This window comes from Acipenser ruthenus, chromosome 23, assembly GCF_902713425.1.
Source record: "Acipenser ruthenus chromosome 23, fAciRut3.2 maternal haplotype, whole genome shotgun sequence".
Lineage (NCBI taxonomy): Eukaryota > Metazoa > Chordata > Actinopteri > Acipenseriformes > Acipenseridae > Acipenser > Acipenser ruthenus.
In genome coordinates this window covers 24,923,417-24,948,485 of record NC_081211.1, presented here as the reverse complement: position 1 = coordinate 24,948,485, position 25,069 = coordinate 24,923,417, and the positions used below count along the sequence as shown (strand labels likewise).

The window sequence follows — 25,069 nt, the reverse complement described above, 5'->3', positions numbered from 1 at the left end:
CCAGGTGTCTTAGTCACCAACCCGTTTTTTATTTCATTTTTATGATCAAGTGTTGGTGCTCTTTAGAAGAGCCGGTATTATTTATCCAGAGAGCAGGAATAGCACCAGAAGATGTAATGTGAGCTCCCTTTATATTGCCCTGTGACCAAGCTGAGATCCATTTCACTTGTTCCAGATTCGCCTATATTTCTTGTTGTAGCATGCTCTATTATAGTGTATATGAAAGACATGTGTTTTTATTATTATTATTAGTGCACATCCATATATATTTTTTTCTTTTACCCCCTTTAAATATCACTCCAAAAATTGTAAAATTTGAAAAGCAAAGCTACTAGTTTGAGCTATATGTATGTGTTACGAAACAGATATTTTATTCTATGAAGTTATCACATTCCTCCGAGTGTGAATTCCTTGTTAAGGACTTCTCGTTAATATTTTAAGCAGTGCGGTACTTTGTGATCTGCATTTTATGGATAATTTCTGCCATCTAGTGATTGGCTTTATGAACTACAATAGCCAGTGTTCTGAGTTGCTGTATTTGATGGTTTTCTGTGACTGTTTAATATTCCCCACAATATGTGCACTGCACTGCAGTCATTGTCACAAAGGAAATCTTTTTTTTTAAAGAAATAATTATTAGCTATTAACTGTAGCTATTATTATTTGTCATGATAGAGTGTTTATAGTGTTGCTGCTAGAAACTAATTTACTTACACAAGTTTGAAATGCTTCAGTGATTATTTATTATTATTATTATTATTATTATTATTATTATTATTATTATTATTATTATTAACTGTTTTCACAAATGTCTGATTTTGTGCTGGGATGGTACACTGTAACCTGTATATCGAATGGTCAGATACTGATTACTTCACTGGAATAACACACGTACTTAGTTCTTCTAAATGATCTAAATGGTACTTAATCAACTGTATTTCATGTACTGTTATCTTTCTCAGCCTAGTCTACAGCCTGGAATTGAGATCCATTGATTCCATTAAATAGAGATAGTATCTGCCTGGCTATCCTTATCACTCCTGAGGGAACGTTTACCTCTGTAAATATTTGGAAATGTGACACTGTCCTTCATTAGGCTCACTTAAAGATTGATTAGCATGACTGGTATTTCAAACGGACATAGCAAGCAATGAGAAATATGTATTACCTCCATAGATTTTCCATACAGTAGGAGATTCATAATTTGCATTGGCTATTACAGTATGTGTCAAATACAAATGCTTTGTGGGCATCACAGCACATGCAGTGATGTTGTTTGCACGCCCGGGTGGGAGTCGATACTGTTGCGAAGTAATTTAGTTTTGTCTTTCAAACTGCATTTTTTTTTTTCTTGTTGCTGCTAAGCGCAGTGCCAAAGTCAGATCTGAATTCTCATCACACTCCAAACCCTCAGTAGTCTGTGTGTGCAAGATGATCAGATGTAATAATGCTTTTAAGAGAGGCCAGGATACATTCGGACACATGGGTTTGGACTGTGCCGAGAACATGGATTCCTTCTTCAGTCCCCTGCAGTTCAGACACACAGTTTGCCATTGCTGTAGCTGTGTTCAGTTTCTCCCCTAGAGGGATTTTTTAGTAATTGCCTGGCAACAGAGACATGCACGTGCCCCATTCTCCAGCAGCACTCATGCCCCCCATCCTAATGAGTGTTTTCTAAGAAACCATTGCAATTCTCATTTCCTAATGTAATTGTTCAGTCTCCGGAGGTCATCTCAGTATACAACCAATCCATCAAAAAAAAAAAAAAAAACTAAGACTTTGATTAGTTTAGAGTTTGTAAAAACAAAACAAATGCAAAGGCTCTCCATTTTTAATTAGCGAGAAGCAGATAGTGCTTATCCGTATTTGCTTTACACAGAGAAAAGAAATCAGAGAGCACTTTTTTTTTTTGTTTGTTTTTGTAATCTCACCTTACCAGTGTTGCAGAGTTGCCGTGAGTGATGAATACCAAACTTCGGGCTTAATTACATTAGCTCACAATATAAGACCCTATGCACAATTAAACTTCTGGACAAGCTTATGGTTGGTCTGGAAATGCATTGCGATAGTACTGATATAAAATCTGTTTGTTAATTAACTGCACAGTATGTGTAAAACTGAAATCAGTAACAGAACAGCTCCATATAAGAAAGATTAAGATGCTCGTCTTGTCTGGTTCCTTATAGTTAATTGTTTCCAGAAACAGCCCTAGAAATTCAATTAGACAGCACTTGAAGGATACCAGTGAATCAGCAGGCGCAACACGTCTTTGGTACACTTTCCTTACACCCACCACTCACTCACCACTGTGTGAAAAGGTGCTGCCTGGTACCCTCTGTCCTGAATCTGCCTGTACTCAACTTCCAAATGTGTCCTCTGGTCATGGTCTCTGTGCTAAATTTCAGATAGTGTTTGGTTTGTCAATCCCTTTTAGTATTTTATAATCGACTCAAATTAAGTTTGAATTGTTTGGCCAATTTCTAATTAATATTTTTAGATAGTAGCCTGCAACAGATACTCATCGTGTTGTCCTTTTTCAGAATATTGACATTAAAAGAAGAAAAAAAAGTGTTAAAAAGATAATCACCTTTTTTGTTTAGAAAGCAACTTCAGCGCTGTGTGTTTTTTTTAAGACTTAGTACTGATTGTTCCTACTCACTGCACTTATCCTCCAATAGTAAATTAAAGAAGAATTAAGGCAACCTAGTGTGTGTCTAAACTTTAATTAGATTTCTGGTTCAATTAAATGTTGCAACATGGTAACTGCTGTGTAATTAATTCAGAATGTAATTAGAGGCTTGCTGATTTTGTAGGGGCATGGCCAGTGCCCACTCAACTACCTTCCATTTATTTCTTATAGTTTACTTGCATGGACAGTCAGTGGCCCTTACTATAGACCTGGTTGATATCTGACAGCTGTCAGAAAAGGCAGGAGCCCTGATTAAGAGTAAAGCGATGCCCAGCAAAGACATGGCCAAGCAGGAATTGAGCTGGCTCTTTTTCTGCATATTAAAACATACAGTAATCATATAATCCCATATTTGATCCTTTCAGCTTCGAAAATGAAAATCATTTGTTTATTCATTTAAAATGAATTAACCTGATTACAGTGACAGTTCAATCCAATCAATCCATCAAGGCACCATGGAGAGAAAATGAATTACTATACAATTATCCACCTGATGGAGCCATATACTGTATGTCTCATTGAAACCCAGAATATTTTGATTTATAGGTAGAATATCCCATTGAAGGCTTTTAAGGGGCTCAAAATAAGTAATAGGTATAACATTGGACATCTTTCGTGGACATTACATTTAAAATACACAATTTCGGGAAACTAAACTTATTGAGAGTCAAAGTTTGCGGCGTTTACCTTTCATTCAGTCTGAGTTTGCAATTTTCTGGCTCTTTAAGAGCCCACTGGTTGTCGACACGGCTCTTTAAACTAGAAAGGTTGTGGACAGCTCTGAATGACTTCGTGAATTGCTAGCAGGCACCACTAATCCATTACTTGACTGCGATAGGCCTGTACGATGTCACCCACCGTACAGGAAATAAGAAGCATTGCATTGTGGTTAAATCATGTTAGTCCATCCCATGACACCATGGTGGAACACCATTCACTGTGTTGTAGACATGACACTACAGGTACTAAAGCACAGAGTATATAATAGCAGTCATTTAAAAGCACTTTGAATAGTTAAAGCAAGCACAATGCATGTATTCTGTAGACATGGTAATATAAGAGGGATGCAGCATGATTCTGAGAAGGACGTGCAACATGATTAACCTGGGAACATCTTACATTCAGCATCATGCACTGAAACGATGACCTAAGATAACATATTGCTTGACCTTTAACATACATATAAATCTGTGAAGATAAAAATAAATGTCTTTGATCAAGTGGAAGCCCATGCCATTTCATTTTCATTGATGAGCCGAGTAATTAGGACCTGTAACAACTTATTTAGACCTCCATTGAACAAGACTTGAGGTTGATTTAAAGACTGATGTGTTGGAGTTGTGCAGAAGATATCATTGTGCTGTAATACAGTATTAGTTGTAAAGGTTTGACTGCGGCAGTTCTTACCATTAAAAGCAATGTGATTGACCAATCTGTAATTATTTAAATAAATGTTAGTTGTTTTAATTGTGCAAGATTAAAGAGGTCAAAAGGAGTAACGAGGATAAGAATGAGTGTTGGATATAGCAGAGGATGTTTTTTGAAAAAAAAAAAAAAAACTCAAAAGGGTTTAATCTGTCCGTTGCTAAGATACACTTGTGGTTTCACTCAAATCCTATCGCAGTGCAGAACACTGCAATAGATAACTATTTGAAAGTGTAATAAAGGCAGCATTTGAGGTAAAGGTCAGAGATTGAGGAGTTTGCCCAGTGGATCTATCACCGGACTTCGAGAATGAACATGTACTTTAATGATTTTTTTTTTTTAAATGTTCCAGCCAGACAGTCCATCAACAGCAGCGTTAAAATCCTGAAATCACACTGTGCAGTATAGAGCTTGCTGTCAACTTGAACCTTTCAAATATTCTGCACTAATTCTGCGTCACTCAGGCATTCTATTTTTGAGGCCCCCATTCTTCAAACAGCACCCTGTAGATTACCAGAGATACGCAGTAGACTAGTGTAAAAAACATCTGAAACTTTCATTCAGACTGGTACCAGTGTAACGTCAAAACATGTGACTGAGGAAGAGTAGCCTTGTGTCAGGCCAGCTAGCAACGGGAATAGTAGTTAAAGAGTTGGGGAGCGCACTTTCATTTTCAAAAATAACAAAATAAATCAAACCCTATACAAAACAAAGAGAGACACAAGCAAATGCTATCGCATTAGAAATGCAAACATGGCAGTGCTTACTGTGCAGTATAGCTAGTTGTTTAGAAAGATGTAGATAGCCCAGTTGTTGTGTCATAATGTATTGCAGCAACATGCAAGTGTGTTTTAAAGCTGTCTCTAGGTACTCTTTCCATTCCACATCTAACTTGTAAGTAAGTAGGGACTAAAACAAAACAAATTAGAAGTATCGGGAGTGCATTGTGGCAGCATACAGTAGGTTTGCCAATGAACCTCTTCACCTAACCCTAACCCTAACCCAACCACTGTTTGGAAAGGAGGTGCTTAACCTTCAAAATGGCCTGATTATTAAACAAGCAAATGATCAGGCAATCTTACATAACATTGCTGTAACACATAAGTACACAATTACAGTATTAAATAAACAGAAGATCAGAGTATTAAATTAACAGCAGATATATTTGATAATGTTAAAGGAGTGTTTATAAATAGTCTTTTAGATTAAGCAGTGCTTTTGAGGATGGGGGGGGGGGGGCTGATAAACCCTCTTTAAAAACACTAGAAATGGGTTTCATGAACTGAAAACTTAATTTAGCAAAATAAGCTTTGTAGTTTGTAGGGACCGATATTCAAAAATGAAACCAGAAATGTTTTTTTTAAGCTTTCTGGATCCCCTGATTTAGTGTTTAAAATGAAATGCAATATACAAATCTTTTAAATCTGATCTATAAATAAAAATAAAAAGGTCATTATTCTTTTTGTATTTTTTCAAGCTACATCCCAGCTTCACATAATGTATAATTTCATAAATATTTGACAACCAGTAGAATATGCAATGCTGGTATTTAGAAATCCAACGCAAAACTATAAATTATCAGTAATTAATGCAAATTGGCCCAAATATGTGCTTTTTATTGCCAACAGAAATGTTGACTCACAGGCCAGTATCCTGCAAGCATAACCGAATCATTTTAAACTTTGCTTTCTGCTGGTTCTAAATAGCAGTCCCTTTGTAACACCCAGAGTGAAGCCACAAACGAAAAGACCGGTAAGAAATGAATTCATGTATCAATCGCTGTGGAATATTGCAGGCAATCAATCTGTAAATATATTGCTTGCATTTGTCTTTTGTCACTAATATTTGCCGGGTTTGCATTTCTCTCATTGGAAAAATATTCAGGTATATTCAAAACAAGACAGAAAATTTGTGTAGTGTTCAGTAGATTTATTTACGATTTAAGCATGGCAAATCAATAATATATAAAAAACAACTATTACCTTCACAGTGGTAATTGAATCTGATAAATAGCTGCTGTGAGTGTTTTGACATTCATATTGCTGTGGGGTTTTTTTTTAATATTGCATATTTTATGGAATTTACTTGAGCGGCAATAACTGCTTGAATAAGCTTCCCACAGTTACAGTAAAGCATATAAAAAGCACAGGGGCTCTCAAAGAAGCGCACCAGCATGGAAGAAAGGGCTATTGTTATGTATTTTTGTTCGTTGACTTTTCCAATTGATAAACTGCTTAATTATAAGGAGTGCTGTGAAAATTAAGGAACACAGTGAGTTGTTTTCTACCATCAAACATTAGTCACTATTAAAGCTGGGCCAACTTGAAGTCTGACCCTATTTTGTTTAAAGCAAAAGGGCATTACAAATGTACAATGCAGGTAGCTCAGCTTTCATATATGCTAGACTCCGACCTGGACAATTGTATAGCAGAAGAGTGCTGTATGTTGCAAATATAAACAGGTATCGTAACTGGGCTGTCCTGGGTGAATAATATTTGTTTTGCGATTGAATGCTATTGCAGGTTACCATATAGAGATGCTGATAAAGATACTTTTCATCTGTGTTCTGCTTACACTTGGTGAGTATAGTGTTTCCTCCCCTTTGAGAGCCTGAAATAGTTTTCCCTCTGTGGTTTGTAAAGCTTTCAATGTCCATGTTTGTGTTGCTTCAGTATGCTAGGTGCTTCTTCACAGAGCTAGCTAGCAAAGCCTTTACGAGGATCCGTTGTTTAGGGATATGGCAACAAGCTGGGATAAACCGAAGGTGTTTAGACCTCAAAAATAAAGTTAACGTGAAAAATGAGTCATATTGAAAATGTAATAGAGCTTCAGGGTTTGTGTTTAGATCCTTGTTATGTATTTGCTGAATCAAACATTTACATTCTTTACATCTAAACTTTTAGATTTGTAAAGGTTTTGATGTTTTTAATCAGTTTCCCTGCAAAGTGATTTAGAAAACGTGCATGTTATCCAATGAGATCACAGGCAAGTGTTTTAATACATCTGTGCAGTGTCATGTTTTGAATCTGTGACAGTCATTTGTTGCAAGTGGGAATAGTGAGGTAGCAATATTTTATTAGCATGATGGACAGGTCTCTGGTTTCGTGTGGTGGTGTTTTAGCCAACCACACATTTCACAAAGCCCAGCCTCTTTTATTATATGCAATAGTATAGCGTTGTCTTGTTTTTGTTGTTTACGAAACGCTTTTTATGTGAAGGTCATGCCAGTGAAAAAAAACAAGGGAAAAGGGGAAAAGGTGATTCTGCCTGTACCAAAATAGGAGGCATATGTCAACGTACCACATATTTATGTCCAGGAAGATATCTTCAGGGTAAATGTGGAGGGGCGTCTGCACGGCAATGCTGCTTACAAGGTGAGTCTGAAAGAACGCCCTGTGCTTTCCTATACTTTATAACATGTGCTCTCAGTTCAGATTGCATGAACATGAGCCACTTGTTTGCAGTAAACATTCATTCATCCAGTCCATTATATTCAACCCAAGCCATTTCTTGTTTATCTTGTTTTCGTTGTATCTAATTGAATAAAATGACTCAATTAGGGAATCATTAATTAAGAAGAATCTTAAGACATGATTGCCGCTGTTTTACTTTTGATAAATGCATTCATTATTTGGGATGGAATGTATTTTAAACAGACATAGACTCAGAGAAGTGAGTCATGTTCATATCCATTAAACATTCCACTCCGGATCGCACTCTCACAGCAGTAGGCTCCTCTGCTCTGTATTTCTCCTCAATGGTGTTTCATTCTTGTCTTGCCTCCAGATTCAGGATCATGGGACAGCCTGTGCGCTGGTCATGTTTCCAATAGAGTGAGAGGCTGCGATAAATTTGGCTGTGGAGGATTCAATGCTAACAGGTACATTATTGTTAATTGTTTTATGTCTTTCAGAAATAATCTATTGTGCCAGACCCTGGAGGATATGAGCGATTCAATGTGCAGGCCAAGTCGAAGGCAACTTGGCAGTCACTGGAGAATGAAATTAAACAGCTTGTTGATTATTCCCAGTGAAGCCTGGGCGTTTAAGTAATAGCCAATTACTCATAGAGAACTGATCAAGAGAAAAAAAAAGTCATTAGCTACGATCACACTAACACCAATGACATGTTGTTATTTATAGCATGACCTTATGATTAATCTTACTGATAGCAACAGAAATGTAGTCATATTACTGGAGCTCTGCTTGGGTAGAGTACCTCAGTCTAAATTAGAACATTGCCTAAAGTCTCTTAGCTTACATAATACTAAACAGTGGCCTCTTTTTATTAACACTGTTTAGCCCAGGGCACAAATTGGACCCGTTTTTTTGTTAAAAGAAAACACAACAATAATGTAATGCATCTAGTAAGAATCAACTTGCTTGACTTCAGAACCCTTAATGAACCTTTCATGCTTGTTTTGTTAACATTGATTCCTTTATTTTCCATAACATAAATGGTTTGATTTGTTTGATGATGACATATTCTCTGTAATCTTGTGTGTTATAGCAGACACAGTTCATAATGCCAAACAGTGCTTTACATCTTCTTCTATCTGCTGGTTCCACTGGTATTATGGCCGAATCCTTTGTGGAGCTTCAACAGTCCAATCTCATTGATTCCTAGGGGCAGTCGAATCCATAGAGGCGTTGACGTGGTGTGTGACGATTACTCCATCGTGTATGCACCTTTCACTGGGACCCTGAGGGGACAGGCACAGCCCTATGGGGACGCAAGCACCATTGACGATGGTGTTAAACTCTCTAACTCAGGTACTGAACCACTGTTTGATGGATCACGCTATCCGAATTTATAAGAAGCTGTCTCATCAGAGAAACAGAAAAGTGGGTTGTTTTAAATGGAACTTAATGCTGTAAACTTTTATAATGGACTGTACTGGTGTTGTGTTTGTGCTCTGACCTGAATCTTGGAAGTGGGCAGTACCAGCTGTTGGTAGCAATATCTGAAATCCATGGAAATGTGAAACCTACACAATCCAAACTGAGTACCGGAAGCTCAACAAATCGCTATATTATAGTGTACTACATATGCAGTTAAAGATATATGGAAGTAGATATTGTGCTGGTGCACATTTTAACTAGCTGAACCTGCAAATAATGGAACTCATTGCACAAGTTAAGAATGGATGGAGTCCATATTCCCAGAGCCATCGTGACCTGAGTGGTTGTGAAGTGGTAATATTCTCAGCAGAGGGGACTAGCACACACACATATGCTGTTAACGATCTTCATTAGGGCTGTAGCTGTAAACCCGTTGCTTCTCTCTACGCATGCACAACCTAATGATTTAGTCATGCAATCAATGTAAGCACTGGGGGGAAAAAAGCATTCACAAACTGTTTACCTACATATGCAGGCAGGTGCACAGGACAGAAGTTCCATTCTCTCACATCATGTGAGATTTACCTTCACTGGGATTGAAATATCTTTGGACCTTAAAAAGAAAAAAAGCTCCATTGGAGGCAGATGATTTCTCAGTAGTATCACCCTCCTTCTGAGCTGGAACCCAACCATTGCCCCAGTATTGTGTGGAGCACATTATTTAGGAGTTGTATACATTGTAAACAAAACAATGCTGCTATAACATAGATAGCAGCTGGACAATTTATTGTAACAATGACGTGATGAAAATGTGCTTTGATTAATATAATTTCTTTTGATTTTAAGCTTACTGTGTGAAGATCTTCTATATCCGCCCCTACCAGTACAGCGGACCAATCTCGAAAGGCGACAAACTGGGATATCTGCTTCCAATGCAGGAACAATATTCGGGTGTGACCTCTCACCTTCATCTCCAAATGTGTGACAAGTCTGACCCCACTCCGTACATTTAAGCAGGCTTGTCGGTTACTGTTCTTCATTCTCTTTCTAGACGTTAGTTTGCTATGGCCTTTCAGAACCTTTAAAACAAAATGTTTCTACTACGATTAAAGTGAACATTTTGTAAATCTTCTGCAAATTTTCATTACCTGCCATAATAAGCTATACATCAATAAAGGCTTGTTAATGTGTAGTGTGTCATTTAAAAAAAAAAAAAAGCTATTTATGCATTTTTAAAGCTACAAATAAAGAGTTATTCAACAGCAGATGATGGGAAGAATAAACATCTATGAAATAAAAACATTCTTATGGTGCCAGTATACAAACAAATGAATAATCAAATAACATGAACACGGTATGTTTTTTTACGCAGCAATTATATATGTAATTGTGTAGTTATAATGCAACAAGATGCTTTATGACAAAATGTAAAATGTTGTCATTTGCTTGCATCTTTTGTAACTGCACTGTATTTCCACGGGTGGTAGTTTTTGCAACCACATGGGCAATTGAATTCAGTGGCTGCACTGTGCTCACCAGCAGAGGGCACTCAATGCAGCCTCTCAGGAGATAATTGAAAGTCTTAAAGGTTCCATTCATAGGTCTATGATTATACCACAGCTACCCTGAATTACAAACACAGTTTTAACATGTGTGATTATTCATGGGTCAAGTTTGGTTCTAATAACCTTAATACTTTAGCATCCACGAAAAGCAAATAAAAACAAGAGTGAAGAGCATATGATACAGCATACATTAAGTCATTTTAAAGTAAATATTAACACGATTTTCATGGCAGGTTAAATAACTGAAATGCTCATTGGACATTAATGACTTAACAGCTTTTACTGCTGCCTTAATTAACATACAGCAAATTATACAAGTGTCGCATCTTAAAACCCATTGACATTTCACACTGTATTATCTGATTTTGACAGTTTGATATGTCAATTACTATAAATCAATCCTAAATCTAGTACCCACCTCTGTAATTATGGAGGCTGAGCGTTAGTCCGTATTTAGAAAAGTACCTTGTTTTAAAATGAAATTGGAAAATTGCTCAAATAAAAATTAAAAATAAAACGTAATTATGCGTGTAATTGGAAAAGCGTTTTAATGTGAAATTATTACCTCTATGCAAATTGTAAAATTACACGTCATAAATGACAGCTTGGAGTAAAACAGCATTTTGTTGTGTTGGTAGAAATGGTACAGATTTAAAGCTAGTGCGGTCAGTAGTTTAATCTTAATTAGAATGAATTATACATGCTTTAAAATATGATTAATACATGTGAATAAGATCAAGAATAACATCATTGTCAACAGGTGTTACCACACTTTGTTTTTCCGAGTTAAAACCAACAGCGGCCACGGTGAACTGGCTCTTAATGCTAAAAGTATGATGAAAGGGAAAACTGTAGGTCATATATTTAACACTGCAGCCAAAGGATGGTATAGTAACTCTGCACCACAGTAATTGCTACAGATTCATATGAGCGAGATGGAATAACATCTGTTGCATTGTAGCTATAGTGTTTCAGATAGTAGAACACACTCACACTGCAAGTATAACGCCCCCCTTTTAAACTTAATTTGACACTTTAAAGAATATTAACATTTGATCTATCAGTTAATTAATGCGTAATTTATTTGGTTAATTACGGGGAAGAAGACTATACTAGTTATTGCCATCTACATGCTTGGATGGAAAAAAAATGCATTAAACAAAACATTTGGTTTATTTTGAAAATTATTTCCCTTTCACTTGATTACTAAATCTAAATTAAAATTCTTAAAAAATCAACTGGAAAAAAGTTCAACAAAATATCAACAAACGTATGAATTATGGCGCTTTCCTTTAAAGAAATAAAATGCAATAATTGTAATGTCTGCAATTCACCACAAGATGGCGAACGCTGCTAAAATAAGGTACTCCTTTGAACCATAAGTCTGCAACATTACACATCAAGCAATCTCTTGTCGCATGTACTAGAATTAATCACGGTTAAAAAAAACATGCTGTCATGTTCAAATACATTGCAATTATTACCAAAAAGAAGGTTTAAGAATGTTTATTATGAATATGAAGTGTGCAATCCAATAGAAAATGTAATTGGTCAGTTATAGATGTGTGACAGTGTGCAGTGCTGTCAGGAGGCAGTGTAGTATCTGCTGACAACATGTGACAGAACTATAAAAATGCAAGCGAGGTGATGATGAAAGATTGCGCTTTACTTTCTGTCCTTCCAGACGTCGATCCCTTAACTGTTATAAATTAGAAACGTGTTTCAAACTATATTCATCTCAGCAGTAAATATCCCGAGTGAACAGGATTCAAATAAAGAACCAGCTTGTCTTTACTTCTGTTTAATACAATGCACTGCTATGCTTATAGAAGACACCAGGTATCAAAATGAGCCAAATGTAAAAGATATACAATCACACAATGTTACAACTTCCAAAACAGGGAAAAAAAAAATAATCTGTGGCAATCAATAACTTCACTTGAAAAATATATTCCCAGCATTTTGCTTTCATGTGGAATAAAATCCTGCAGTTTCAAACCTTTAATATTAACTTTATTTTTTAATTCTATTTTTTCCTGGGCAAGAGACAACAAACTACATTACAAAGACATTGCCATGTTCATAAAACCAGTAGCCGATAAACAATGTCTAACAAGACGTTTAGAAAACAAACACACATTGCAGAAACTTAGTAATTTAACCCAAAAGCAATCTATGTATATTTCTCCTGGTCACTAAAAAAAATAAATCCAGTAAGTTTGTATAAGTCTAAATGATCATCAAATTGTATTGCATTTGGAGTAAATCTCAAAACTGCATTTGACTTTTGGGTTTTTTGTATATTGTATACTGATAATTAAGAACATGTAAGAGTGATCTGCAGCTGTACTTGAGCTGCACAGCAACTTTATAACGTGGTGATTTAAACACAGATTAAAGTCCGGATTCCTACTAGAGACCAAGATACTTGTATATGTCCTTGCCCCATCACATAGTGGAATAAAAAATACATAGCTGACAGGATTTTGAAAAACAGCCCAAAAAAAGAAAATACATTTCGTACATGTCTAACATATCAATGGAGAGACGTTTAGTTTATTCCCCTTTGTTCTTTGGCACATCATTTATGAACAAGTTAAAGAAATGTAATGTACTTTTGCATGTGGAAAGAGGATTCAGTGCTCCTGACATAAAAGATTTGGGGAAAACAGGGCAGGGCAGGGTTGCAAATACAATAAATTGAAAAAGTTAATTTTCGGTCATTGCAACAATGCTCTGGTACTGCAGCAAAACACGTGCGTTATTAAATACAGATTTAAACTAAGCTCAGCCCAGAGACACTGTGAGTGAATTACAGACAAGAACCAGCACAAGCACTAGTCTTAAAGCTCAATTAAAACAAAGTTTATCTTTCCGATGCAAAACGTAGAAAACGGTACATCTATTCATGAATAGACATACTTCTTTTTAGGGACGACTAAAACTATGCCAATTTTGTACAGCGGTTCAATCCTTGAGAATGCTAAAGAATGCTAAATGAAGCTGATCAGTTGAGGAGACAAGCCATCACAGTTCTGTGCTTTTGATCTTCTGCGACAGAGTGTCCTTTCAGCAACTTAATGCTTTAACTACTTCCTTGGAAATCTCGTGTTGTCTCACAACTTTAACTTACACATAATATAAAGCGGACCATACACCAGAAATATTTTCGCAGGTTGATTATCAAAATATGCATATTTCACCAGCTGCAAGAAATAAAGCATAGCTTTTTAATATAATATAAGCACTAATTTATATAATGCAACATTTTTACTGAATTACAACATTTTATCAAACAGGCTTCCAAGTCATATAAGTAGAAGTAGCAAAGACGCCTATTAAATACCATATGAATTCAATACTTAGCATTTCAACCATAGAAAAGTCAAACCCTGTCAAGAAAACTGGCCTTAGCTTTCCTATAATCAAGTTGATATTTTATCTACCATTTGCCCTTTTAATGAGACAAACAATCATAAATGAAACACATAAAGAGCCCGACATTCTTTATATTTCTAAGGAGTTGGAACAAAACCTATATATATATATATATATATATATATATATATATATATATATATATATATATATATATATATATATATACACTATCTATCTAAAAAGTATTTTGTTTCCAGTAAAATAAGTCTTGGTTGATGAATCCAAAATAATTTTGTCAGAAAAAGTGGAAAGAATCAAAGGTCTTTTATGTGTTTATGTGTCTTCCAAATAATGCAATGTCCAATTGGAGATTGTCTCTGTTGGGTGGTTATGTACAGTCTGAAGAGTCTACCATGTGGGCATCATGTCTGGAAACCACATCCTTCCCAGGTGTTTCGAGACCTCATAGTGAATCTGCTCCACGCTGTACTTGCTATCTGGAATTAGCACCTCCTCCATTATGGACAGCTGGCTGAGCCGTCCACCACACCTCTTCACAAACTCAACGAAGCCACTGCAAGTCACCTCGCACTCCCCGAGGCCGATAGCTGTCAGATTCTTGCAGCGGTCAGCAATACGGATGAGCTCATCGTCCAAGGGCTGGAGGCCGTTGGCACAAACTACCAGCTCAACCAACCTGGGGCAGTTCAGTCCTATGCGACCAAGCATCTCTTTGCTGACAGCCCGCCCAAAATAGAGGTGCGTCACGGGGGTTTCCTCGCGGAAGAAGGGGTCGAACTCCTCCTCGCACAGGAAGAAGTACATGACGATGCTGACCTTGGGGGAGTGTTGCACCAGAGCGTCCCAGCTGCTCTTCTTGATGGAGTGGAACTGGGTCTGCTCAGGGTTCTCGCTCACAACATCAATGCGCAGGTGTTCCAGGAGCACATGCTTCTCAGTGGACAGGGCCAAGAGCAGCTCATCACTCAGCAAGTAATAATTCAAAGCAAGCTCCCGAAGACCATGACACTGATCAGCCACGCACAGAATCCCTGAGGAAAAAAAAAACAAAAAACCCTGTGTTTAAAAACAAAATGTTAAAGGCAGAATAAGCTTTAGACCAGGGATGCCAAACACACAGAGTGATGTCATACAGCCCACGGAATATCGCGGAATATCATTTTTTATTCAATAGGAGACAGGTAAAAATAAATTGCAAAAAAAATCATAAAATATAAATAGATAGGGATCCATTTTTTTACTTATCACCCATCAAAAGATAAAGACAAAGAATATTAGTGACTGCTACTGACTGCCACTGCTACACCAGGGTATCAGCTCAGGCCTGCCAAACTAAACGAGTTTGACAGCCTTACTTTAGACTGTACTTTCTTCAATTCAAGGAAGGTAACTGAATAATAAAAAAACAACAAAAAAAATGCAGCAACTGCTTCAGTGAATGGTTTCTTCAGATCAGAGTGGACACTAGCTTTCACTTACCGGCAGGGGAAACATGAGGGCAGCTGCTCATCTTGAGAAGTTTAAGAGTATCGCTGTTGTTAGCAACAAGCACTTTTAGAGACGGGTCATCTACAGGAGTGTCATCAATCTTTATGGACGAGAGTGATTTCGAGTTCACAAACACCACAGTGAGAGCAGAGACAAAATGGGACTGGGGAAATAAAAGAGATGTCAATTGGACTGGTTTTAATTTTAATAGGCATGTTAAAGAGTTCTGAAAAGCTTCATGGTATACAGATGCTTCACAGTTCAAGTAACAGCAACAAAAAAGTAAAATAGCTAAGAAAATCAGAACCTAATGTTTACCAATAATACGTGTGACTAGAGGCTATTAGCTCTTACTTTTGCAACATTCATGAAGCTAGGCCTTGCTGTTGAGATCAGCCCCAATGTCTTGATTGTACAGTTTACCAACTGTGAAAGAATGTCACAGGCAGCCTCAGCAGACTCTGTGCAACTATCCACCTAAATCATAATAAAAACACGTTTTAAACAATGTTCGAATAAAACCATGATTCTATTCAGTTTTAACCTACATATTAGTAAGAGATACAGTCACTTCCTCAATATCACATATTAAGAAGCTGGTATAACTAGGCTGAAACCTTTATCAAGGGCTATACAGTGCAGTGGTCTTTCTCTGAGCTCCCACTCCCCCTCAACACACCTGAAGTAACAAGGTGTAAACAGTTTGACTGATTTTGTAAAATGATTTTCAATCAATCAATCTTTATTTTATACAGCGCCTTTCATAGCGGACCACCGTCACAAAGCGCTTTAATCGGTTTGAGGCTTCGTAAAAACATTCCCTAAACCAGAGCGATGAAGGAACACCCTGGGAATCCTTTACCTTGAAGCTGACGTACTGCAGATGTTGAGCGTGCTTTTTTATAATCTGCTGGATCAGCTCGGGGTGAGTGGATTTCAGGTACGAAGTGGCTGGCTGGTTGAGTTCAAATTCGAATCTCCTCCAGAGGTCAGGGATGTGGAAGACTTCGTTCCACCTCCGGCACACAGAGGAGGCCCGGGCGCGGTCCACCAGGGACAGGTGCTGGAAAACCTGCAGCACCACGTGATGAGGCAGGTTCCCCCAGTCTTCTGTGGGGTTCTGCCTGTAGGCCATGCTCTTAAAGAAAGAAGCAGAACCAGATCTGTGCTTCGTGCTCCCTTTCTCCGAGACAGAAAGACCTTGACTCTCAGGATTGATGCTTAGTCTGCCTCGCTTCATTCTGAAAACCAACACAAGCATTGCTGTGGCTTGTGAGGATCTACCCAGATGCAGCAATTTATCTTTAGTTTGTTTAAAAGATATCCTAAATTTAAGTAAGACAAAAAGAACAGCCAGAAGATTTCCAGCACAGTGAAAGGGTGGCTGTAATCATTTTAATGAAGCTATAATACAAATGAGAAAATAAGTCTGAAGGTTTGACAAATGTATTTTCATACATGTTTTACCACCTTAAATAAAATATAAAACAAAATTTAAAAATGAAATACGATGTATGTATGTATATATATATATATATATATATATATATATATATATATATATATATATATATATATATATATAATCATGTATTTAACAACAAACAGGTGGAAGCACCATTTCTTCTAAAACCATGTAAAATTAAACTTCACAAAACCTACGAAAAAATAGGTTAAGATCTGAAACACAAAAGTAGCTTGACCCATATCTCATCAGCTGGTACAAAACTAAATAAAGATCCTACATTCCTCTTGAGATCCACACATCCTCATGTTAAGACACGTTTAGCCACAGGGAGTACTTGTTCCTTGTATCAGGATACTGATGACCTTAATGTTTAAGATACTTACCTGTGCTCTCAGTCATCATTTCACAACATCTGTACCAAAGCTTTGTATGTAGATCATGTTTAGACACAAGACCTTGAAAATCACATTCTGTGCTGTGTTCATAGTTCTTACAGTAAGCCCTAGCAAGGTTGATAATGCAATGGCATGTGTGCATATTAACTGCAGTCTAACAAATCCTCAGAACAATAATTGAATAAGGCACACACACCTAATAGTTTTTTATTTTTTTCTTACAGCTGCTTTCATTTTACCTTTAAAAAAATGGTAACACATTTGCAACACTGAGCAAAATCTTAAATAATCTAACATACCATGTAGGTTGTTATGTGTGCGTGGGTACTTCCAATTCCAGGTGAGCGTATATCTCTTCTGCACTCTGCTGTGACAGGCTCGGAAATGAGAGCTACACTGTTGCCAAAATGATAAGTGTAGTTACTGCCAATAGGTTCCAATGGGGATGTGACTAAATCTACATTTCATAATGATACCACTATATATATATATATATAGTGGTATCATATATGAGTAACAAGAACGCAAACTCAACGAGTCATCTAAATGAATTACCTCAATATTATATTTACTCACTTTCTTATGATGAATCCAACCAAGTCCAAAGGGTACAGTTACATATACCAACATTTGTCACAAGTAAAGCATACCTATTTTCAAGCATATTGCGGCTTTCTCAGACTGAAGATTGGGAAGGATTTAAAAGTCAGATTAAAACAGATTATGTTGCGTGTGAAAGGTGTAATTCAGATACTGCCAGTGTATCACTACCAGTCACGTGTCAGGATCTACAGTCCAAGTATGAGGAATAGTTTTGTTTTTTTTAAATAGCAAGAGCTGGATGAATGGTGCAAGATATTGAAAAGGTACACATCCACCCTTGTCTACATTTACAGAATGTAAAGGACATAAAAATGTCAATGTAAAGTTTCATTCACAAAGTGATGAAGATTAAGAAATCAATGTATATGTTATGGTAAACGTCAGAATCTGGTAAATCTTAAGTTTCACTGGTAACTGTCAACATTTACCAAGTAAGGTGGTAAATGTCGGGAATAAATACATTGGACATTTTGGACATTTACCGAAGCTTATTGGTAAAGGCACTTGGTTATTCTTCACATTTACCAGTAAATGTCGAAAGTAAAGAATAATTGTGTTTATTTCGGACATCTACCACTTTAATTGGTAAATGTCAACGTTTACCAGTAAATCTTGATCTGCCAAAATTCAAACTTTTACCATAACATATACAGTAAATATATCAAGTAGCGTAAATCTGGCCAAAATGAACAAACTCAAATCAAAGATTTTGGCAACTCTTAATATCTTATTTAACTTGATTAGCAAAAAAAAAAAGCTAAACATGTAGCACATCCTAGCGATCGTATGAGGACAGCAAATAGCTAAAACATTGTCCTTCTTACCTAAAGAATGGCTCTGAGTTCTAGCTCACACTGGATGGATGGTCTGAGGTAGCAGCTGCCATGGGCATTCACCGGGCTTCCTTCCAAATTTTCTTCCTAGCTCAACAAATACGTTGAAAACAAACGCATCAGAATGTAGAACACATGTCACACTGCATACCTGTAGGGGTTGGACAAAATCAATTAGATCACTTGTCACATGTTGCTGACTTGTGTAAAAATGGACTGTTCCTTGTTTAACTGATTCTGCAACAGACAAGTACTTTCTGTGCAATCTGCGTCTGTAGTGACAAGGTTTAGGACCCAGGGGAGTCCTGTGGCAGGCATGCTTTCATTGCGTCAAGCAAGCTCACATACAGACACAAAACACACACACACACACACACACACACAGACAGATAGATAATGTGTGTGTCTGTATGCCCAGAAAACCAGCGCTTCAATAACGTCTTCTGTTGCCAAAGGAAAAACAGAGATAAAAAAGTTACTATGCAGAGTCCTTTACATCTTGCGACAAGTTCAGCAAATCTGCAGTAGACAGGTTGCAGGCTCACAAATTGCAATGCAGCCTATTCTGTAGGAAAACCTAAGTCACACAAACAGCAAAAGAGCGTTTCTATTACAATTTCAACATTAACACTGCTTTATAAATAAATTCAGATTAATAATATGTGTTCATATACAGCAATAGTGTGTGAATTTAAAATAGAAGATAGCTGACAATTAAATGTTACTGACAGTTACACACAGCATGTTAACTCTACTTGCAGACAATCCAATAAGTATTTCACAGCATGTTAACTCTACTTGTAAACAATCCATTAAGTATTAACTAAAAGCTTCCGCATGTTGTGTTTGTTTTCAGAAAGAAAAAAAGAACACAGAACTAAAACGAAACAAAAAAATGATAGTTTTAATTTCAGCAACAATTGGTGTCAATATTTACGTCAATGCATTTTAATGGGGTATTTCTAAATGTCACTCATCTTTTCTCAGGTGTACTGACCTTGCCGTCTCTGTATTGCACACCTTCACAATCGTTATGACATCACACAAGTAAAGCACCTTCGCACTTTGAAACCTACTGTACGCAGTTGCTTTGTGCATTGTGAATTCTAGTGGATTCTCTCTGAGATATTTAACTCAAAAGAACAAAAAAAAAAAAAAAAAAAAAAAAACGAAGAACGTATGCCATTTTATTGACAGCCAATATTTTAAGACATACTGTATTGTCATAATAGGAACATACATATCTATTTACTTTTTTTACAATTGCATTTTAAACATTGACTCCTATCAATGGATGTTAAAATAATGAACGCATGTTCAAAAGTAGTAATTTATGAAATTGCTCACACACACACACACACACACACCAATAGCACTATAACATATATTTATTCTGCTGATTTATATCTTTTTTCTAGTACTGTTTGAGATTTTGATAAAATAATAGTTTATTATGTTTCATCTACAGAAGCTCCACAACGCTTACCTTTATTATGACGCACACTTTAAAAATATATAACCCGTGTTGTTTTTTTCTTTTAAGGTTACATAAGCACAAGACAATCACCATACACTCCTGACATCTTACCTACACGGCGTTGCGCAGTTAGTAAAACTGGTGCAGTGAACTGATGAGACAGGAACAGCTGCCATGTGGTGTGTTCTTTTTTTCGCTTTCTGTCTATAGTTTCACAGCCTTTCTTCAATATCTAACACCTTAGAAAAATGGCAATGCTGTTTAAATAAAGCAAAACAAAACAACCGCAAAAAAAAAAAAAAAAAACTAAACAAAAAAAACCTTGCCACACCAGACCAAGAAGAAAACAGTATTTTCAAATCCAAAATGGAAATATATAAGTCGATCTATTACACTAATTCAGTTTGTTTTTAATAGAATGCACACGCACACAATAAATACAGTGTAATTGTATATTCTTGGCAGCCGCTGTGTACACAGACTTGACAGGGCAAGCTTGATTGGCACCCACATCTACCAGACACAGGCGGCCTATACCACTCTGATGTCTGCTATTGGTCAGTGAAATCGCTTACATCGGAGACATGGGGCTTTAGGCCCAAAAAGGTTGCACGATTCTTCTGGTTGGTTGCTATGGTGATTCAAGCTCTTAAAATGGAGACATTTGTAGCTGGACAAAATGTGCTGACTGTAACATTATTGAAACAAAATGGTTGCTTGTTACAACAGTTGCTATTAAAACATGTTTTTGTTTTTGTTCAGAATCAATGAATAATAGAAACACGTTGATTCATGTACATCAACACGTTGATTCATGTACCCTGCTTGATGCTACATTTAAAATGCAAAACAAAACAAAACAAAACAAAAAAACAAACAAACAAACAAAAAAAAAAACATAAAGAAATGGCTATTCTAAACATATACCAGTCATATACTGTACTATTTACTAAGTATTGTGACACTGTAACAGCTACCTGTATGTAGTACAGTACAATAAAATCATACTGCAGAAGACACCCAGCTGCAATATGTTACTGTTTAAACAATCATGTTGTGTTTACTACATTATATTTGTACACCTTTGTTAAGAACATGATATGGAGTTGAGTTGCTCTGATAACTTTCATTTTAACTTCCAAGAATAGCTGAATAGGCAAGAGCTGGCGCCTGTTAATCACACCTTAAGAAAATGTGCAGATATTGTATTCGCTTACAAAATAGCTATGGCAACAGTCAGTGCAAAACATCTCTAATGGAACGTGATTATTTTATAAAGGTCTGTATTTAAGAACCATGATTTACTGCATAGTGCAATAGTGTATTGCTTTTAAGTTGTTTTCAGCAAATGTTATTTGGAAATGCCTCGTACCACAAACGTACACGTGTCTAATGCTTTAATTCCCTACGCGCACACACACACTTCATGAGCGCTTAAGCACATTGGAAAACGACGTCCCTAAAACATACTGGCTTTAGCTTTCGTGCATACTTTGACGTATTTCTCTGTGCTTTCATCAATAGGCACAGCTTGACATACTCACTGATGTCACTGACACTGAACCGGGTTTTATGGGTTTAACTGTGTGTAACTGTTCACCCTAATGCCTGAGGAAGGTGCTGTCACCTGTAAGCAATGTAATGAAAAGGATTGTAATTATTGAGAGTTCAGCAGCCGAATCTATCCCACCCAGCACAGAGAATTTAGTTGCTAGTTATCCAGATATAAAACACACAATCAGAACAATTTTTAAAAAAAAGGAATACATTGTATTGGTTAACCATACTCTGAACAGAATTTTAACATCCAATTAGGTGTTTTGCAGACGTATAGATAACGATCTATCAATTAAAAACAAACTTTAGTGATGCAAATATGACACTAGTTTTAATTTAATTTTATGATGCATGCCCATGTATGTTTCTGTGGACCAGGAGCAGTGACTGGGAAATAAAAGCAAAACGAGTATACTTTGAATAGTTTGGACCAAACCGACATTGGTTATACACATGCATTCCCCTCTATAAGCCACTAGAGGGAGGATAAACTGTCTTGATCAAAAAGCTGCATGCAGTTATTTGAAATGTGGAACTGCAAAAAATAGGCTGCTGTCTCAATATAAACCAACTGCATGAAAATGTCAGTTTTCATCTAAAGGTACTGTTGTCTGATAATGAACAGATTCAAGATTCCTCCAATGGGGAGCCGATTCCCTGTTGGTTGGAGATAAGTAGTTTGCTGATAAAGTACACGTGTGGCATGTGGGATACCAATCTGAAAAAAAGCTGCAAGTTGCTGCAGATTCTGATTTAGCATTGGCACAGACGGGTATGGCAGAGCATATTAAAAAGCATACACGCCATGTTAATCATGGTAACTGAATAGTATAACCAAGGGGAAATTGCAAAAGAATATGCAAATATATAATGTTAAACTTTCATTAGGGTTGTTATGATAGTGGTGACGTGGAACAATGCCAGCACAGAGCCAGAGTGAGACAACCGTCATTTTTTCTCCTAGTGAAAACATTTTGCTGCAAAAGACAGATCAAGGCCAGTTGGAATTCCAAAGCGCGTCCCCTTTAAGTGTTTGCAGGGCTGGTCTTTCACGTGGTCGTGTAATAATCGAATCTCCACCACCAGTTAGGATAGGCTGATAGTTTTGGGGGTTGGCGGATCCTCGGGGCTCCAGCACTGGAGCAAGGAGTAACGAAAGATCAGATTGTATTTGTTGCAGATGTTGTTTTGTGGTGCATGTGTGCAAGAGCAACACAGCCGTAGTCAAATCCAGGGCAGCCGATCGATATCTGGCCCACACAGATGATAGTGTTTGGATGTGGAATCTTTGGAAATCAGTTCAGATCTTTGCAAAACCGGGATTGTACAGTCGACTTTTTGTGAAGCTCTGAGGAATTACACAACCATGCCCCGACGCAGTATACAACAAGTACATGTGCAAGATGTGCAGAAGAGGAGGAACCCCAATAAACATTATGTACGTAAAATAGCGTTATTGTTGCTAAAATATGCAGTGTGGCCCCTCTTAAACTTAATGTTAAAATCTCTTCATTGGTAACACAGCTGTAACTGTAAACACGGGTACAGACTAGTATAAAACACAAACAAAGTAGTTAGATTAAAATCAAAGGCGTGTATAAGAAATTGAAACATTTTCAGTTGCATTGTTTATAAAACAAACTTTGCTTAAATGAGTTACTGTGTCCTGTATTGTACCCACGAGTACAGGCATTCCTACTGCGGTCTTGTGAACCAGTAGGTGGCGAGTGTAGCCACCGTATGTACAGTATCAGGCTGTGATTTGGGTCGAATGTTTCTTTGAATTGTGAAATGTTTTGAATCTTAATATGTTTTTTTTTCCATGGCTGATCTACAGCAGCTTTTTTTTTTTTTTTTTTTTATGGTTGTGTGTGTGTGTTTTCATTCCGGATTCTTAAAGCGCAAACTCCCTATTCGTAAAGACGCATGTGCACGCAGGAAACAAAACGTTTGTGAACAGATGTTTTGTTTCTTGCGTTCGATTGTTATTGGTATTTTTTATGTGATGGTAGTGTTAAAAAACAAAAAACAAACAAAAAAATAAATAAATAAATAAACAAAGAAAAAAATAACCTAATTACCTCTTGCGTGCGTATTGCTTGATAGGCCTACCTGGCACATTAAGACAGAAAAATACCGAACAAAAAAGTTCAGAGTAGTCGAAGTGCGGTCCAAGTGGTTCTAACTTCTTGCCGAGTGATGTTAAAACAGTAACGTGTGTTTTGGATTTCCAGGAACTTTGTGCTAAATTGGGTCTTGCATTTCAATATCATTAATTGGTGTTGCATATATGAATCTGATATGAAGCTTATTTCACAATTAAAGCTTAGATTTACCCATAAGTTTAAAAAAAAAAACTAAAACTTTCTCGTTGGCGTACACTATACTTGTAGTATTGTCAAACATTACATAGTGTGGCTATAATGCTGGGCTATTTCACATAGAACAAAATGGTGTTGTCTCCAGAACTCGTTTTGACATTTATTCACAGACATTTTAGTTTTGTACCCCCAGCGCTTGGCATTGGATGATATGCAAACCTACTCTGGGGTCTAAAGCCTCTTAAAAATATACAGATTTAACATGAGGGGTGTTTAAAATATTATTAGCATGACAATACTGGACAGTAAATGCTATACTGATAGGTTTTTATTGGTGTGCAGGAAGTCCGACAAGAGCTGCTGATGTAGACATTTATAAATGGTAGCGCCATATGGGGCACATCCTTTTTCATAGTCATAAAAGTGGAAACAGAACCGGAATCCGGGCATTCCTTCTCTGTAAGCCCAAATGATCAGATGTTTATAGTGACGTATCTATCACCTAGCTTTCCTTCTCTAAAAAGCACAGCAACAATGATAGAATTCAAAGGAAAGTACTACATTCAGTATTGGTCAAGTATACACACGCTTTACACACAATAATATGGCTTACAATATGCAGTAATTAAAATCACAACTGTTATGGCATAGTCCCTTATTGATAGAAGTTCGATTCTTTTCTTTATTATAATTATTTTTTCTACTGTGTAGTAGTCTGGAAGGTTAGACTGTTGTTTGAGAGATGAGGTAATACCACACCCAGTGAACACTATGGATGCTGTCATCTTCCATGATGACTGTGTACAATATTGGTAATACATAAAAAGAAATAATAAGAATTGCTGATTGATACAACGTTTAATGTAAAGGAAAGTCTGTAGCTTGAAAAAGAATGGAAAATACCCAATAACTTGCTATCCCTACACAAAGTACTGTGTTGTTTTGATTGTTTACGTAAACAGTACTATAATATTGATCGAACTAGGTCAGCTGGAGGTACTGACA

At 36.8% G+C, this 25,069-nt stretch overlaps 3 protein-coding genes across 12 annotated transcripts in view; 2 read left to right on the top strand and 1 right to left on the bottom strand.

Moving 5' to 3' along the window:
• Positions 1-5,805: 5,805 nt before the first annotated feature.
• LOC117412878 (leukocyte cell-derived chemotaxin-2-like) lies at positions 5,806-10,100 on the top strand. Its single transcript, XM_034908494.2, has 6 exons — positions 5,806-5,866; positions 6,637-6,693; positions 7,333-7,488; positions 7,901-7,994; positions 8,741-8,886; positions 9,802-10,100. The coding sequence occupies exons 2-6, from the start codon at positions 6,651-6,653 to the stop codon at positions 9,966-9,968; spliced, it is 606 nt and encodes a 201-aa protein (XP_034764385.1). The 5' UTR covers positions 5,806-5,866; positions 6,637-6,650; the 3' UTR covers positions 9,969-10,100.
• Positions 10,101-12,305: 2,205 nt separating this feature from the next.
• Positions 12,306-20,666, bottom strand: LOC131696495 (F-box/LRR-repeat protein 3-like). Of its 9 annotated transcripts, none has more exons than XM_058996929.1 (7): positions 20,298-20,666; positions 18,701-18,860; positions 17,573-17,669; positions 16,273-16,651; positions 15,765-15,887; positions 15,402-15,573; positions 12,306-14,953 (listed from the first exon to the last, which is right to left on the bottom strand). In XM_058996929.1, the coding sequence occupies exons 4-7, from the start codon at positions 16,648-16,650 to the stop codon at positions 14,310-14,312; spliced, it is 1,317 nt and encodes a 438-aa protein (XP_058852912.1). In that variant the 5' UTR covers position 16,651; positions 17,573-17,669; positions 18,701-18,860; positions 20,298-20,666; the 3' UTR covers positions 12,306-14,309. The 9 variants fall into 9 exon arrangements, with proteins under 9 accessions (XP_058852912.1, XP_058852911.1, XP_058852917.1 ...); XM_058996928.1 differs by having other exon boundaries at positions 18,701-18,796; XM_058996934.1 differs by having other exon boundaries at positions 16,273-16,548; positions 18,701-18,796.
• Positions 20,667-22,475: 1,809 nt separating this feature from the next.
• LOC117413267 (SH3 and PX domain-containing protein 2B-like) overlaps positions 22,476-25,069 on the top strand; it is a 46,007-nt gene continuing 43,413 nt past the window's right edge. Inside the window, exon 1 of one of the 2 annotated variants that reach the window (XM_034022195.3) lies at positions 22,476-23,181. In XM_034022195.3, coding sequence (XP_033878086.3) covers positions 23,110-23,181 — 72 coding nt within the window. In that variant the 5' untranslated portion in view covers positions 22,476-23,109. The remainder of the gene's footprint in view (positions 23,182-25,069) is intronic. The other variant, XM_034022196.3, reaches the window with a different exon arrangement.